The 17926-nt window shown below is 38.5% G+C and overlaps 2 protein-coding genes across 6 annotated transcripts in view; one reads left to right on the top strand and one right to left on the bottom strand.

Moving 5' to 3' along the window:
• Positions 1-13735, top strand: part of SPMIP2 (sperm microtubule inner protein 2) — a 66641-nt gene extending 52906 nt beyond the window's left edge. The window contains exons 4-5 of one of the 2 annotated variants that reach the window (XM_073341499.2): positions 1866-2028; positions 13537-13735. In XM_073341499.2, the coding sequence (XP_073197600.1) occupies positions 1866-2028; positions 13537-13614 (241 nt within the window). In that variant the 3' untranslated portion in view covers positions 13615-13735. Of the gene's footprint in view, positions 1-1865; positions 2029-5286; positions 7026-13536 lie in introns of those variants that run through there. The other variant, XM_073341500.1, reaches the window with a different exon arrangement.
• FNIP2 (folliculin interacting protein 2) overlaps positions 6263-17926 on the bottom strand; it is a 90089-nt gene continuing 78425 nt past the window's right edge. For 3 of the 4 annotated variants that reach the window (XM_073341493.1, XM_073341496.1, XM_073341498.2), the window contains 4 exons: positions 17156-17312; positions 15655-15855; positions 12409-12524; positions 6263-10452 (listed from right to left, as the gene is read on the bottom strand). In XM_073341493.1, coding sequence (XP_073197594.1) covers positions 10374-10452; positions 12409-12524; positions 15655-15855; positions 17156-17312 — 553 coding nt within the window. In that variant the 3' untranslated portion in view covers positions 6263-10373. Of the gene's footprint in view, positions 10453-12408; positions 12525-15654; positions 15856-17155; positions 17313-17926 lie in introns of those variants that run through there. The other variant, XM_078852495.1, reaches the window with a different exon arrangement.

The raw sequence follows: 17926 nt of genomic DNA, 5'->3' as shown, positions 1-17926 counted from the left end.
GGTTGTTCAAACTTCCTATAACGTACAGCGTGGACAGTCAAGTTTTCCCACGCTGCATCATAATCAAAGGGATAGAGTGGCCACATTTTGGGAGGGCAAAAAGGAGTCTGGAATACAGTTGGTTTGACTTGTGTCTACATGCAGCACTTTGGACACTAGTGCCCCAGATTTGAGCCCAGGTTAGAAAATTCTTAATCTAGGGTTGACAGTCATTGTGGATGCTCAAGCCCTGGGTTCTCTAACCCAGGATCTGCTGACTCAAGTCCCACTAACCCTGGGCTTACATTGCAATGTAGACATACCCTAAGAGTCTGAGGTCTCGTTTTCACTACAAAATCTGATTATGTTAGAATATAAGGAGGGAAAAGTTAAGCTAGCCATGATATTACTGAGCAAGGATTTTGCAGTCTGAATAGACAAGGACGAGCTGTAAACTGTGTCATGGTGACAAGTTATGGTAACCTTAACGAGTATTTGAACACAAATATAGGATAACAGCTCCTGAAGTTCAACCGTGATTGGTTGATAACAGTGCTGATCACAGCTTGCCCTTGTCTACATTAAGGGCAAAGTTGTGGTCTGCATCAGTTTAGTTAATCTGATTCTTCACGTGTGTCCTACCAATCAAATTTTGTAATGAAGACAAAGGCTTAGAGGCACTAACTACAGCACGTGTGTAGGTTGTCAAAGTTACCAGGCTGACTGCACCTCAGACCCCTCCTGGTCTGAGTGCACCTACTCTAGTTCTCAGGCCTCTAGTGGAATCACACAATGCTCCCACTATCAGACTTGCCCCTGTGTTGCAATCTACTGTGCATCAACCATGATTTACCACAGCAGGTTTGACTTATGCCCAGACTCTGCGATTCTGTTCCCTTTGGGACAATAACTGGTAATCAGTGACCAACAGCTTCCTTAAAACAAAATTTTATTCATATAGAACAAAAGCATTCAGAGGAAAAATATATTTTATCTTAAGAACAATAAACCAGACTGTACATGTCTAACTTTTTCCTAAGGTGTCCCTGGCCCTGGGAAAGTCCAGCTTTTTAAGACTCCCTCTCTGTCCGTCTGTCTCCCTGGACAGTTCTGACAAGTGAAAGTTTTAACTGTTTAGCCCTCTTCTGATCACCAAGCTCCCAGCTTCAGCAAAACAAGGTTTGCAACTTGTTTGAGACAGGATCCTTGAAGCTAACAGCTTGCTCCACTGTTTTTAAAGTGTATATATGGGTGTTCTTTTCTGGAAAGCCATTGTGTCGCTTTCATACACAGACCGCACTGAATTCACATATTATAGGCGCGTAAACCCTCCATTACTCCTAAGACACTTCCCCTTACTGACCAAGTCACAGTGTTAATAAAATTACATAGCATTAGTCATAATACTATTACATATCAGCTCTGCATCTGTCACATAAGTATTTACCATTGAGTAGCATGAGGTACTACTCCCATTCCCTGCAAGCTAGGGAAAAGAGACAGGTTATCTAACTTGGAAGTCCTGCATAACAGAACAGAGCACTGGCCCTAGGTGGGCCTAGTCTGTACAGTGTAAATACTAGACTGTTACTTTATATAGCTTGAAACATTGGTACCCACAAGTTACATCCTCTACTGCAACAAGCTGACGTATTTCTGTATTCCTCTTTGTTCTGGGGAAGAAGAATAGGCATAAGTATTAATAGAAGAAATCTTGTCAGAAGTCCCTGGTCAACAAGTCTTTAGAATTAATAACCCTTTCCTATTAGAGATATCAAAATCTTATGTAAAGATTTCTGAACGAGAATACTCAAAACAGTGGCACCAGGAATAAACTAACTTCTTACCTTCAGGGGTGATTTATTTTCCCTCTTTTTAAATTTTAGGCAGCCTCCACCCAGTATTCTTGATCTACAAGGCTGCAACACTAGGGGCAGGCTTGCTTGGAATTGCACTGACTATGACAACTTCTATCATGCAAAGAGCAAATGGGCTGCAATGACCAGGGACAGCTGGTCATCAAGGGGATCTGCGCTTCCAAGGTTAAAGGTACAGTACTTTCCCTCACAGCGGTATAGCTGAAAAATTTAAACTTGAGACTGTGGTAGTGGCAAGAAAATGATAGATGGAAGGAGGAGGCTGGCTTCTTAGAATTGGTCCTGGTGCTGTAGGACTTGGCAACACTTTTTAAATGGGGAACAATTTGCTGTCTGGGGAATCATATACTCTGTTCCAGAAGAAAGTTTAGCTAAATAAACCTGCTTAGAACTAAAGTGATCAGCATCAGCAGGCCAGTCCCTATACAGGTTTTTAGGGCCTATATTGAATCTCAAAACAAGTCTTAGCACCTGTAGCGTACAGTATTCTAGGAACACAGGAATAGTTGTAACACTAATAGACGCCAAAGCATTACTGGTTTGTTCGTGATAAGTAAACAAATACCAAGAGGAGATTAACTGTCTAGGCTTTTTTGTGTGCGTGTGCACACACTCCTAGGCCACAGAGGTACAACAGTAAAATAAAACTGCCCAACAGTTCATATCTGAAACGAAATGGTTATACGCAGTGTTGGAATTCAGTTCCAGAATGGGGACCCACTTTCTTGTTGCTCAGATACCAGCTCCAGTCCTCTTTCCATATAATTCAAGTTGGATACCCCAATCACCTCAGCACTCTGTGGTAGGGGAAAGGCCATGAAAAAGTACTTGTGAATCTATTCTTCTACAGCTGAAAACCATTCTCACTCCATCCGTAACAGGGCAACAGATTGCTCTCTGTACGGGAACCTCTTCTCTCATAGAGGGAGCAATGGAACTTTCCTTTTGTCATAAAGGCTTTTACCAGATCACCATGGGATTGTTATAACTCCAAAATTCCGTTTATAGGAGACTGCATTTATTTTTAAAAGCTTGAGACAGTCATTCATAAGCTCGCGAGTGCTGTCTTGATCTTGAGGGCTCTCTGGACAACATGCAGTTCATACTTGTAATTCTTAGACTGTCTTAGTCCTGGGATTGTGCCAAACAGAAGATTGACTGTGACATATTACAAGGGTAGTTTTTCAGCATGAGGATTATTAGTATGTAGCAATTAAGCTAATTTTAGTTGGGAACAGAAGTATCATAAGGTCAGAGTCTTGTGTTTTGTTTCCCAACCCACCCAGCTACCTTTTCCCACATCTAAAATCCTCTTTCATTTTTAGTTTCACTCCATTGCTTTTCCTTCAATTGTGTATTACAGAAGACAGAACAACAAGAATATATTAATCCATCACTGGTTGTTGAACTGACTTCATCCTAGCTATATTTTATCATGTCTCCTGTACTGGAGGGAAAAGCTATTCTTTAAAACACAATATTTCTTTGTTTACACCAGAGTTAGCATATAGTCCACAGTAGTTCTATCAATTGCAGCCCACTGGGGTTTAAAAAAATAATAGTGGTCTTCAATAAATAAGTAGATAAGGTACATCACCAGCTTTGTAATTCCAGTTGCCATTTATTTCATGGAAAATAAGTCTCAAACCAGGTATCTGCCACTAGTAAGTATTAGGATTTTGTTGTTTCAGGACACAGTTTTGAAATAAATCCTGAATTTTGTTGGCAAGTGTCAAATCATGGAATTGAGGTTAATAGTGAAAAATTACATCCCCAAGCCTTGACTGCCTTAGTCTGGTTTGAATACTTTTATCAGTTTTATTATTCATGGTCAGGCTTAGAGAGTCTACGTTTGGGTTTTTTGGCAGATGTACACACCGTCTCCTACTTTCTGACCCTTCTACCTGGGTGTTGCAAGTGTACTGATCTACAGCTCCTGTTGATACCATTCAATTTATGCTCCTGCTTCTTGTCCAACTGCTGACATCCTGTCCCATTCTCAACCCCTCATTCATTCATAAAATGTATCCTAAAACAACATCATAAAAATTCATAGAATCATAGAAGATTAGGGTTGGAAGAGACCTCAGAAGGTCATCTAGTTCAACCTCCTGCTCAAAGCAGGACCAACCCCAACTCAATCATCCTAATGGCTTTGTCATTCTGGGCCTTAAAAACCTCAAAGGATGGAGATTCCACCACCTCCCTAGGTAACCCATTTCAGTGCTTCACCACACTCCTAGTGACATAGTTTTTCCTAATATTCAACCTAGACCTCCCCCAGTGCAACTTGAGACCATTGCTGCTTCTTCTGTCATCTGCCACCACTGAGAACAGCCAATCTCCATCCTCTTTGGAACCCCCCCTTCAAGTAATTGAAAGCTGCTATCAAATCCCCCCTCACTCTTCTCTTCTGCAGACTAAACATCCCCAGTTCCCTCAGCCTGTCCTTGTAAGTCATGTGCCCCAGCCCCCTGATCATTTTCGTTGCTCTCCACTGGAGTCTCTTCAATTTGTCCACATCCTTTCTGTAGTGGGGAGCCCTACACTCCAGATGTGGCTTCACCAATGCCGAATCGAGGGGAATAATCACTTCCTTCGATCTGCTGCCAGTGCTCCTACTATATGCCGTTAGCCTTTTTAGCAACAAGGGCACACTGTTGACTCATATCCAGCTTCTCATCCACTGTAATCCCCAGGTCCTTTTCTGCAGAACTACCGAATTGTTAGGGTCAATGCATTATCTAGAGTTCTCGGCCTTATTGATTAAGTCACAAGTAAAGATCTGTTTTATGGACTCCTAAGCCTAAGAAGAAGTTTTCACTCAACATGAGGTAACCACATAACTCAGCACAAATGGTGCTCTGGTTAAGGCCTAGACCAACAAGGGAAAATGCAAGTCAGGATTATGACTCAAACACAGCTGTGCCAATGTACTCTGTATGCTACTAGGCTTTCAGTCTCATGAGCACTAAATTCTGTTTACCTTAAAAAGGTCACTGTTTTGGTAAGAGTCCTATGTAAAGGACAGTTCATCACAAAGTGAGTGAACTTGAATCATAGTGACAGTACAGTACAACGAAGTTGTATTCACTGAGCGTGCCTGTATGGGACAGAGCGTGATACCACACCAAGCACTGTAGGAGATTCCAGATATATGTCAAAAGGCTACAAAATTTACAGTTACTGCTACAAAATAAAAGAAACTGAAGCCATTTCAGGGAGATGCATTGTGAGGAGAACTTGATGCCAGGAGTTATTTTTCTTGTCCCCTTCAGCCTGAGATATTACTAATCTTTATGGAGTTCAAACTGAAGATGGGATACCTGGTTATAAAGATACAAACCAAACTGTACCTCAGCTCTATTCCCAAATGTAAGGGTGGAAAAAATTGTTACATTAATCCTCTCTCCTTGTATGTAATGATCAGATGCAAGACCAACAGATTCAGTCGCTTCTACGGTTTCTCCATTCAAATCTCATGCTGCTCTGAGGCCTCCGGACTGGAGAGTTGCTTGGTGTACTGTGGACAGTATCCAGCTTGGAAGCTTTAGAAAGGTGATAGATTTGGCATAAAAAACTGCCCCGAAATAACTGGAAATCTGGTGAAGTCTGTGATTGTTCATGGAGGTGAACATTAAAAAAAAACAAAACCAAAAAATTGAGTTAAGCACAAAAATACAAATACAGAACCTCAAGCTCTTAGGGTACTTGGCACACGGACAAGTATAAAATAATTTTGTTTTTAAAATAAAGTCATATAGATGTTATAAAAAGCCTTCTGGCCAGTTCAGAGGTTGCTGTTGACACCTTCTGAACATTTACACCCTGGAATATGTAGGTGTAGTGATAAGTTGGGCCAGAGAGTTTCATGCAAGTTGATATCTCCCCCTGCCTCACCAATATAATGTTAAAGCAGTGCATTTTCCAAATAATTCCTTTTTAAAAGATGTTTTAAAATACATTGGAGGTTGCGTGGGGGAGTAAGGAGTGAACCTGGAAACAGCCACAGGCCTATGTGAGATCTATTGAATTAAGAGATACTTAGTTCCTCCACAGAATCTAATTAGCGAGGGCATTCGGCACATTCATGCTCAATTTTCATTTCTGCTCACAGATCACTTTTAAGGTATCAGCATTTGTCTGGGTATAAATGGGGAGGGGGCATCTATAGATTTGAGTAGAGTTTAGATAACATAAGCCCTCGAACCTTGCGAAGACTGTATTACGATGTCATATCTGCTGCTGCACTAATGGTAATGGTAGCCAATTGTACCCATCCATGCAGTGTTCAATCTGAGCTTTATCCACCAGAAGCAGAAAAACATTTCCAGGAAGAGATTTAAAATGAAAAAAAAAAAAAAAGATACACAAGACCATTTAAACTGAATTCAAAGAGTTTATTGCACCAAATTTCGCAAAGAAATAGACCAAAATTATACTGTACATAAACAGCAGGAAGAAAAAAATTTCCACACAGTTTGATACTGGTACCCATTCAGTACCCATCCTAAAAAATGGAAATCCATTCATAAAACATGCAATAGCAACACAATCAGATTTGCTTCTAGTATGGATAACCAGTTATGTATGTCATTTTAATCCATTTACCTGGAGTAGCTAATGTATAGCATATAATTGGCAGTTTAGACTTGATTCTGATTTGAGTCCTTTTAAGTCAAGGCAAGAGAGGAGGGTGGGGAGAGAGAAATCTTGCTTTAGATAGTGACCAAGTTGTGTCACCTTTACATACAACAGTTTGGTATTTTGAAAAAGGGCTTTTTACTTTCAAGAGTGAAAATATACAAGCAAAACAACTTAGTTATAATTTTGTCCTCCAAATTATAGCTATGAAACACACAGAATTAAAAGTATATATTCATACATTTGAGGCAAAAGAACTATAGTTAAGATTCATTAATAATTTGGGAAGCTATAAACTAGATTAAAATGTTTAACTCTTATTGAAACTGCTTTAGATTAAGAGACTTCAATTTTATGCAGTCCCACAGCTTAGTGTTCACCTGTATTGGCATTTCTCCCCCAGGTTTGTAAAGGTTTAATTTAATCTGAAGAGTGTACATTTTTACATTGGAATGTGTAAACTGCATTTCTGTAGGGTTTTGAAAGATTACTCAGCCTCATTTGAAAACCAAGAAAAATATGTATTAAGAAGTTTACAAAAGATTTATAATACTGATAAAAATAAAAAAGCTTTGGAATCTTGAAGATTTAAGCTACATTTTTATTTCACTGTAAGTTTTAAACATTTTTCCTGTACATTCATACCACTTTCCATTCTATTAAAAAAATAAAACTGAAACATGCTATAAAGATGTCTAACACAACAACATTTGTACATACTTACTGCTCTGTCATGCCACACTAACTTGCCCAACCAGCAAGATGCTACAAAAATGTTCAACAGGTAAGCCTTACAAAGTTGAAGAAGCCCTGAAGGTAGTATCCTGTCAATTGAGGTAGTATATTTGGTGGGAGGGAGAAATATTTAAGTTTCTTTAGACTAATGCCAACATTTTTTTAAAATGAATTATACAAACCTTAATTTTAGAAATGAAATTTGAGACTAAAAATAGGGCAGTCTCTGTGTAATTTGTGAAGAGCAGCAAAGAGTTATATAAAGGGCAGTAACTACACTGTAAAGATTTTATATTGGGCTGAGGAAAAGTTGAGTGCATTTGAATCATCAATTCATACATCTCCTTAAATTAACGTACAATTTTATCAAACAGCAGCATTTGTTGGGGGTAAGTAGTAAATTAAGGATTTCTGATCAAGGTTCTAATCCTGCAACATGATGTGTGCAAGTTGACTTGTTTTCAGTGGTGCTCCAGGTGGATACAGAGGTCCGCTTGCAGGCATCTCTCTGCAAAACTGGGACTCAAGTCAGTTCAGACGGAAGCAAGAGAAGCCATTTTTTGTTGAACATGAACAGGAACTAGACAAACTAAATTACTATGAAAAACTGCAGGGCATGAAGTAACGAGAATGAAAAAATACAGAATTCATGCATACTTACAAGGGAAGTCATTACACACACCTACAAACTTACTAAGCGAAGAGGGGAAGTTTGACAACAGGTGCACTTGCTATGTCGTTTGGTTTCAAGCAAACCATGAAGTGGAGGTCAAAGCAGCTCAGGGGAACCAAATCAGGGCAAGCAGATTTCTTCATATATCAGTAATAAGAGATAACCCAAACCTCTGGAAGATTGTAGCCATTCTGAAGAGCACATTGGGGAAAAGGACTAAATGTCTACAGTGCAATTAAACACTCTTGACTGGCCTAGGTCAATACTGCAGTGTAGACATTTGGGCTTGGGGTGAAGCACGGCCTCTGGGACCCCATGAGGAGGAAGTGTTCCACAATCTATGCTTCAGTCCAAGCCTGGAAGTCTACACTGCAATTTTATATACCTGCAAACTGAGTTAGCTGACACGGGCCATCCATGGGTGTTTCATTGCTGTGTAGACATACTCTGTAAGTACTATGCAAAAGGAGACTCCTGGAATGTTAGATTGGAGAAACAAGATCTTAAACAATCTTATCTGTTTAGAAATCATACCTGGAAATTAAGAGTCCTTCAGCTTGGACAAACAAACCTGCATGGAAATTTATCATGGTAAATCTACACTTTCCTCTCAGTCAGATAGAGAGAGAGAGAGAGACTAACAAGATTTAAGGGCAATTCTTTGTCACATTTAGAACAAAATGAAACCCCCCGTAATACTCACCTTTTCTCACTTTAATTATTGAAGATTCTCTTTAGAAAACCCAATGACCAGGGCAGTATAAACTGAAACTGTGCTTAAATGGGTCCCTCCAATGCTGGGAATTCTGGAATCACCAGCACGGATGGTTCAGTGAGCCAATTAATGAATCCTAGCAGGCAGTAATGATTCTAGTAGAAAGAGTTCATGTTTCTAAACAAGTATTTAGACAGCTTAATATCAAGTGCCGAAAGTGCCCTATACTACTCATGTCTGTGTTTCCATAGAAGGTTTGATAGTCTAACACTCTGCTTGGGTGGGTTCCTTGCCTCTCGCTTCCTTTCTTTGAAAATAATGTTTTTATTTCCTTTTGCCCTTTCTTGGTCTAAATAGTTTCATATGCTGCTAAATAGTGTTTGATGAAAAATGTAACTTTGTACCTTGCTGTGTATACCTTGCATGTAAATAGTAAAGTTAACTGTGCCGATGAGCAGAGAATTTTATATAATTGTATACTATTGTATGGAACAATAGAGACTGGTGCTATGAACTATTTGACCTAATGGGAAAGTTTCTTCTTCAAAGCAATTAGTCCTTAATAGATCAAAAGGCATTGAGATGATAGTGCAAAAGTTCTGTAGAATGACAGTGGATGTTGGTGAATGTTCATTCTAATAAATCATGGATGTCCAGGCTTGTCATTGTCCTCTTTGTTTCACTTAAAACAGCCTCTACTTTCAGTGTGAATGAAGAGTCATCTCCAAATAGTAGCAATGCATTTGACCAGTGATTTTTTTTTTTAAAATAAACTTTTGTTGAGTTTATGCCAATTGGTTGTTGTATGCACACACACACACACACATTTGGTAACATATTGTACGTTAGCTTGTAAAACAGAAATATCTCAGATGGCAATATCTAATTCCATTAAGACTTAGAACCAATTCCCCATTTTACAGGTCATACAGAAACTCAAAAATCTATTAATGTTGCAAATGCAACAATGTAAACTTGTAGTAGAAATTCCATAAGGCTTCCTAAAAAATCCTCCTCTCTCAAAAAGCCTTCTTCATCCTAATGTTGGGGTGGCACTAATTATAATCTGAGCTCATTCTGTTTCCTCATCAGTAAAACTAGATGCAGCTGCAGCTTCCTTTTATCCTTAAGGAAAAAAAGAAAAAAAAAAAAGAAAAAGAAACAATAAACCTCAAACACACCACATAACTCAGCTGCTGAGTCCAAGTTTCTTGTTTTGAGCTGGCCACTACTACAATACAAAAGGATGTTTGTGTTCTGCAAAACTTCGTGTCCATCCACACACCTCTGTATAGGAATGCTATTTACATAGTTTACAACTCCAGCTCTGCAACCAAAGCGCACAAAACACTGTGCGATCACAAGTGTAGTATTAGAAGAACCATCCTATTCCACCTGTTCTTTTTACTGCCACTTCATGGTTTTCTTTAAGCTGTGTTTCCTGCTGACAGTTCAGTGTTCGCTGTAGTGTTTACGTTTGTCATTTAAAAAGACGGCAAGGATGCATTCACCTTCATGATTCGTTAACTCAGAGGTGAGTGTAAAAAAAAACCAACCTGAATGCCTTTTACAGTATGTAAACTGAAGTCTTTAGATAAAGTGTCCAGCTGAAAGTAGAATCAAAAGGTGTTGGAATGCAGTGTCATCACCTGCTTCCCTCACTGTTCCCCTTTACCGGTGCTTGGCATGTCTGTTCTTCATTCAAGATTCTTGTAGTTTGTTTAGGGAATGACTATCCTGAGATTTTAACTTATAAGAGTATTTGAGCAACATACGGGGAGTGAGTGCTTGCGATAGCAGCCAACAAAGGCAGGTCATTGGATTCAATCCTAGAAGTTTAAGAAAAGGAAGAAGGCTTTTAAATATATTTATCTCCACCTTTTACAGAAGAAAAAAAAAAAAAAGTTACCCACTCCCTCTCCCACCTTCCTAATCCACACCAGAAATAATTGGAGGTCACTCCCTAGATCACTGGTGATTTAACAGGGTGAAGTGAGGTCTCCTATCATTAAGGGTTCATTGCTTTTATTATTTGACCATTCATAGCATACTAATAAATGTACAGTAGTATTTTTTCATTTGTAGATTTTTACAAAATAAGAGATCAGTGTTATATTGTGTCATGCATTATCTTTGCTTGCTTTTAAATTCTTCACTAATTCACAAAATTCAGTTTGCAGCTTCTTCCAAGCCATTAGTGAGAAATAATCAGGTTCTACTGCATTAGTGCTACACTAACACCAGTTTGAAGAAAACAGTCAGTTTTTTGCAAGTGTTACATATAATCAAAATCAGTCAGGCTCAGCGTTTCAGCACCACAACACCTTTGCACCTCCTGAGACAGAGGTTCATGTTCTTAGATCAGGAGTGGTGCTTTAGCACTCCAGGTAAGAGTTAAAATGTATTCACCCAGGCTCTATAGGACTCAAGATTCCACAAACTGAGACTATGGCCATAATAAACAATTTAACATTCCAAAGGCATATTGTGTCAAAGCCTCAGTACATGTTTTTGACAACAGATCCTGATATGAGCAGCATTACAGCTGAAGTAGCTTGACAAGAACACATAGCCACTCTGCAATCAAAGCAGGAGTAGAAAAAGCACAGCCCTGTCAGTTTCAAGTCACTTCAGCTATGGTGTTCAGACAAGGATACGGGATTTGATGAGAAACAGAATGGAACACCTCATATAGCTGGAGGGGGGGTGAGTTAAAGAACATGGAAAGCAAAGAGTAAAACGGAGGCAGTGTTACATAGTGGCTAGAAAGCTGGACTGGGACTCAGGAGACCAGATTTCTATTCCTAGCTCTGACATTGGCATGGTGGGTGATCTTGGGCAATTCCCATCACCTACTGTGCCTCAGTTTCCCCATCAGGAAGATGAGGCTAATGATATGCCCTCCTTTGTAAAGTGCTTTGAGATCTACAGATGAAGAGTGCTACGTAAGAGCTAGATATTACTATTATTAAAAATAAAATAGAACACTAAGAAATTGCTAGAGAAATTGCAAGCTCTTTTGTTTTGTGTCTGTATAACACACAGCACAAGGGAGTGCTAGTCTATGATTAGGCTCCTAGGTGCTACAGTAATACAAATAATGAAAAACAATAAACGTAGGATTCACAGAGGGAGAAAGAGAAAACAAAATGGACACAGGCTCTTCATTTGGCTGTTGGACAAGAGGAATACAGTGAATGTACAGGAAGGCTGAAAAGTGAACTGAGAAAAACTTCACAAAGAAAACCAAGTCATGCACCTTAGTGACTCTGAGTTACTGTACATAACTGCTTAAAAAAACAACCCAAACAACACTTGTCATCCTTTTTTGTCACACATGATTAACAGCAGTAAGATTACGAAGATTCAGACTGGCTCTGGTCTTCAACTTCTTACATTATATTTAAATAAGAAGATATCCTATCAAGAAGGCTAGCATGTATTTTTAACTGTTAAAGCTAATTAGTTTCAGAACTTATTTCAGTCTTATTTCTGAAGATGGGCTTTTAAATTATTGCAGAGAACAAAATTAAAAAGGTTAATTTTTCTTCAAGAAAATAAGGACCAGCTATTGTTCTTAATGCTAAATTTTGAACAGTTCAATTTGACTTCCAGATAGCTCAGTGGTACACATTTTCACACCTTATTTAGCATGTCTCTCAATCACAAGCCTACTGGAAAGCCTGAGAAGCAAGCCTGCCCACTGAACAGTGGAGTAGCATTTGAACTTCAAGGGAGTTTGGTCAATCTTGCCAAAAGTTATAGCAGCTCTAAATCTTACTCACCCCAATACAATTCCTAGCTCTTTTACATGAACTCTTGTATGTCCTCGCAGGTATTCCGAGAGCATTTTGCTTTTGAGGTACATCTCCTGTAGCCTATCCTCAAGGTGCATTATGCACTGTAAAAAAAAAAAACAAAAAAAACACACCCCAGAAATTTCAAGAATCGATTTAGCTTTCATGTAAATGTGTAAACTCATAATTTTAGCTACTATACCAGGAGGCATGATGTAAGTTTAGTGTAACTTAAAAAACCCGAAGAATAGGCACAGCGCTCTTCACAAGTGGCCAACACAATTGTATCAAAATGGATGATTTTTCAGGGATTTGGGCCAGGCTATCTTTCCTGGCTAGCACCTTTGTTGCACATCAGTCAACCAGCCATATCCAACTCCCATTGTAGTCAATGACAGTATTTTCACTGACTTAAATAAAAGCTGGATCAGACCCAAAGACATTCAAGGCAGCTAATTAAAACTGAAACCTGAAGACTTTGACTAGGACATCTTTATTACAAGTCACTACTGTTTTTCTGAGATACAACTTAAATAGCTGAATCTAAAATCGGAACTTTATTAGCTCTGCAGAATTGCCATTCTTGAAGAAACGAAGAATTATAAAAAGTAGCACTTTCCATTTTATTTTATATTTGCAATAAAGTGTGTGAAGACAGTGACGTGGGCTGCAGTGACAGGTTCTTTTGTTCATTAATTTATTTTAAAATATCATTTATGAACCCCTTGTAGATGTTTTGCAGTACTAGTGCTAAAGGGTTTTAATACTGGTTCAACAGTGTTTAATAACTAAATACTAGTTGTCAAATGGTAAAAGTTGAAGTTAAATTGGTATTTCAATAATTAGACTTTTAAAGATCACATTGCCCATTAAGTTAATATGATAGAAGTTCACATGCTTTTTATAGATTTGAGAGAGAATTTAAGTGAGAGAGCAATTATGTAAGAGAATGGGTGAAATCCCAGGTGCCATTGAAGTCAATGGCAAAACTACCAGGGGGCCAGAATTACACCCAATATTTTTAGTGCTAGAATATGAACTGGTAAGACATTTTATTGCATATTTTGGTATGGGAAATGGGATGTGTATTAAATTTGATACATCATCTCTCCGCAGCAAAGACCAGTCCACCAAAATCAAACTAATTCAGCTCTGGACGCTCCTAGACATGAAGGCAAGCAGCGTTTGCAGTAAGTCACATTGCAGAGTACATCTGACAGGAAGAGGCAGCAATTAGACATGCATCAGGAGCAAGTAACTTTAGGTCACATTAAATATATTTCTCAAGTTTAATGAGTAAAACACCCTGCCTTTTTTAAAGCATATGGAATTCTTAACACTGTCCTAGAAGTTTGAATTTCCTTTGGTATTTTATGCTAATGTACAACAAATTTTGCTAATTAAAGTCTAAGGCAGAAGAGAGCTGTGCTTAGTAGGCAAGATGACATTCTTTTGATATTCTTAAATTCATAAATAAATATTTGAACAACCATTCTTTCAGTTCATAATGGTTCTTATATACTTGAGAACAGACCATGGACCAACTGTTTAATGCTTTGGGTAGTAGGAAAAGGAGATACCTTCTCATGACACAGTGCTAGCTAAGGTGAATTGACAACAGCTTAACTTAACATTTTCACTAAATACCCAAATCACAGAAGAGGATCACAAATCACAGGCGAGAAACATGGTATGAGCTAGGATAACACATTCTCTATGCACCCCCAAATGCAAAGGGAATCCATTAATGCAGTGGTTCTCAACCAGGGGTCTGGGTACCCTTGGGGATACGCAGACGTCTTGTTTATACTGCTCTATACACTGAAATCTAAGTACAATATATATATTCCAACTGATTTATTTTATAATTATATGGTAAAAATGAGAAAGTAAGCAATTTTTCAGTGATAATGTGCTCTGACACTTGTATTTTTACATCTGATTTTGTAAGCAAGTAGTTTTTAAGTGAGGTGTAACTTGGGGGTACTCAAGACAAATCAGACTCCTTGAAAGGGGTACAGTAGTCTGGAAAGGTTGAGAGCCACTGCATTAATGCATCCTTAGTAGATGGGTTAGGGATAGACATCCATATAAGTAGGTGTACACTAGGAATTAATTCCGTAAACTCTGTCATCTCTTGAAATTTGCATTTCCATAGTTACTTTTCCAGTCCTTATATCGTTAATGTTATATGGGATTAAGAATTTTATCCAAGTAAAGAATATGGACGGTAGGTAAAGACTAGTGTTTAACCTCTTCATTACACTACATTCTAAAGGAGATTCACACACTCCTATATGGTAACCTTTACAAACAGAACACTTCCATTCACTGAATGCCAGCTAAAAGTCAGGATATACTTAGAAATTTTTAATTTGATGTGTGGATACACCAGGCAAATCCCTCTCACTTTTGACAGCTGAAGAGTTCAGACTCATCATGCTTATAGAGGTGTGAGAAATGAAGTGGAATTTTTATAAGTTTCCTTTACGACTTGTACCACTGAATGAGTGAAAAATTATTCACAAGTCAGTTTTCAGTATCAGAAATAGTGACTCAAACTGGGATATAAAAGTTTTGTGCGAGTTTTTGTTTTTTGTTTTTTTTAAAAGGTGCATTTAAGCGGCATCCATGCCCATTTTAGTTAGTTCTTTCCACTAACCACAGACATACTCCAAAAGGTGGACTTTAACATGGTCACAAATCTTGAAGTGCCACAATGAACACACCATTGGCCTGCGCTGCCTATAGTTCAGAGCTGTTCTGTTTTGTGTAGTACCATACAAAACACAGTCTGTTGATCTAAACAATGGGTGTGTGGCTCAGAAGAAAAACTGACAAGGGAGACAGTCTGCTAAGACACAATTTTAGCAGCATGATGTTCATTGTTGGCAGGGGGTCTGTGGGAAGATAGCATGTGATCATGTAATTCAAGACAGTAATATAATGCATACACACAAAGGGTCTGAATTAAGGTTGAACAGGCAACCTTAATTCTGGCATTTACAAACTTTTGAGTCCTGGACTTTGCAACCCTAATGTTCTTTTAATATGGTTTTGTACGTGCAATGTATCTGTAGGTGGGCTGCACTGTGCATGTTTAGTATATTTTCTAAATTGTTTCACTGTAATTGAAATCAGGCAGGTAATACTTGAAAGCCCTAGCATAAGAAATTTAGCACATACGACTGAACAATTTTCATTAGCCACAGTTGTTCATAAAGAAATACTTACGAAGTCAGCTGGGAGGTTGAGTTTGTAAAGCTGTAAAATGGACTGCAGCAAACTGGACACTTGACTGGAGACTAAGACATCTTTGCCTAGCTTCATACTGTCCATCATCTTTCTCTGGCTTGTAGCCACCTGTACATTCCATTTATCCGTATCGGCAATAATGCAGACAGCTTCTGCTATGGGCTCATCTAGTACTGGATGCTGTAATAGGTACAAAACAAGAACACTAGCTATTCAAAACATTTTCAACTTGTGTTCACAACTGAGACTAAATGGCTTCGTTAGCACATAAGTTTTGCAGGGGAGGGGTGGAATGATAAAGTGGGAAGAGTGTTTCAAAGAAGTGAGACCAAACAGTTTTTGTCTAAAAACAAAAGTTTTTATAAAAATAATTGAGAACTGTGGAGAATTTGTACTGGATTCTGTTACGGTGAAATAACTAACATGATAAACTTGATTTGGGGCCAAAGTAGAAATCGCAAGTCAGATGTGTTGATTTTTTATTTTAAAAAAAGGTGGGTATGAAAGAGACAGATGTATACTAATGGCAAATTCCTTTCTACAAAAGGAACCCCCAGCTCCCCTATTAGAGCAGCTTTATCGCCGCTTTCTATTACAGGGGAGGCACAAAGAGTTAGACTGGGGGCTAAAGCTGCGGCCTGTGTGTTTCAAAGACAAATTTCTGTTCTGTAAGCATGGAAAAAATTGCAAGTTCATTGCTCAATTTAAAACAAGTCCATTTGAGAAGCACGGTTCTTTTTACTGCTTACTTCCTGCACTGCTACAGATAGCTAAAAGCACTTAACGTCTGCCACTAGGGCTTGTTAATCTTTAGTTGGCATTTACTGTGCAACTATAACTGTTAATTTAGTGATACATCAGTTACAATAAATTACTTGTTTTGAACGTACAGAGTAAAAACCAGACATTTTAGACATGGTCTAACACACAATGAAGCTTGTTCTTATGGGCAACTGTAATCTGCAGTCAGTCATCTGTGCTAATGACTGGCAAAATCTCTGTCCCTACAAGATTTCTCATCTCCATAGTAACATACTGTAGTAGGTGGTAACTGCATTAACAAGCTTCCAGGCACCTGCAGACCATCTTACTTGTGTACATTACAATGCAGTCAGCCTGTTAAGGTGACTGAATAGGGAAGCACTTCAATATTATATTTTTCCTATTGTAAAGAATAATCCTGTTCAATTTTTCAAGTTGTAAACAGAGAATTACAGATTCCCCCCCCCCCCCCATTTATGCTTGCATTATAAGGTTTATACAGTACAAATGAAAGAGCACATGTGAAAGGGGTGTGTGTGTACTGTCACATGTTCCAAGAGTCAAGAAGTGTGAAGTCTCCATATTGGTCACTAGCAACTGGTTTTATTGAACAGTAGCTATCCTATATTTTTTCCCCATCCAGAATATGTTCTCAGTAAGATCATATCATTCCTACTATTAGAGGTCAGTGGCTCTGAAAAAATGTAGGGAAACCTACATGCACTGCATGAAGCAGATCTGCTGGTAACCACTGCTTGAGTTTTTCATCATTACTTATTCCATGCAGTACCAGATCAGGCATGTATGTGGGACAGTAACCACCGAGAAGTGACCTTCCAAAGTTTTTCACACTTGGACTGCTGATTATGTTGGATCTGAAACAGAAGAATATGAAGCCCATTCAAAAGCCAAGAGCATAGCCACCTTTCAGATACCTCTCCCCACTCCTCCAATAAGTATGGTGAAATAGTCAGCATAATAGACTTGTCACAAGATCTTCAAATACATGAAACTGATACAATTCTTATCTGACAGGCTACATTTAGATATTGTTGAGAGACCTGGCATTAACTAGCCCTCAGGTTTACTCTGTGCCTGGCTCTGTAACCTGTTTAAATTTACATAGCAAGTTCTCTGGCATTTAAAATTAAGCAGTACTAAATGAAGCCACACATAAGGAAAAAAGAAACAACGAAGCAGAGTTAATATTGGTGTAGGAACCTTAACATTCCCTGACTAATTTTAAACAGTTCAGAACATTTTAGTTTTCTAGATTTTAAGAAAAAATGACAAGTCTGCAACTGTTAGGTCTTGTGGAATATATAAACTCCCTGTTTTGCAGCTAGTTGGCTTGCTGAGCTTGAGAGTTCAATGCTTGGTTCAATGAACACTTAACTAAATGCATATGCAGTCTCAAGCAAAGCAAAGCAAAGGCATCCGTCTTGAATCAGAATTATGCCTGCATTAAATTTTAGATTTCATCTGTGTA

This window comes from Lepidochelys kempii, chromosome 4, assembly GCF_965140285.1.
Source record: "Lepidochelys kempii isolate rLepKem1 chromosome 4, rLepKem1.hap1, whole genome shotgun sequence".
Taxonomy (NCBI): domain Eukaryota; kingdom Metazoa; phylum Chordata; order Testudines; family Cheloniidae; genus Lepidochelys; species Lepidochelys kempii.
The sequence above is the reverse complement of the archived record's forward strand: the minus strand, read 5'-3'. Positions and strand labels throughout refer to the sequence as shown.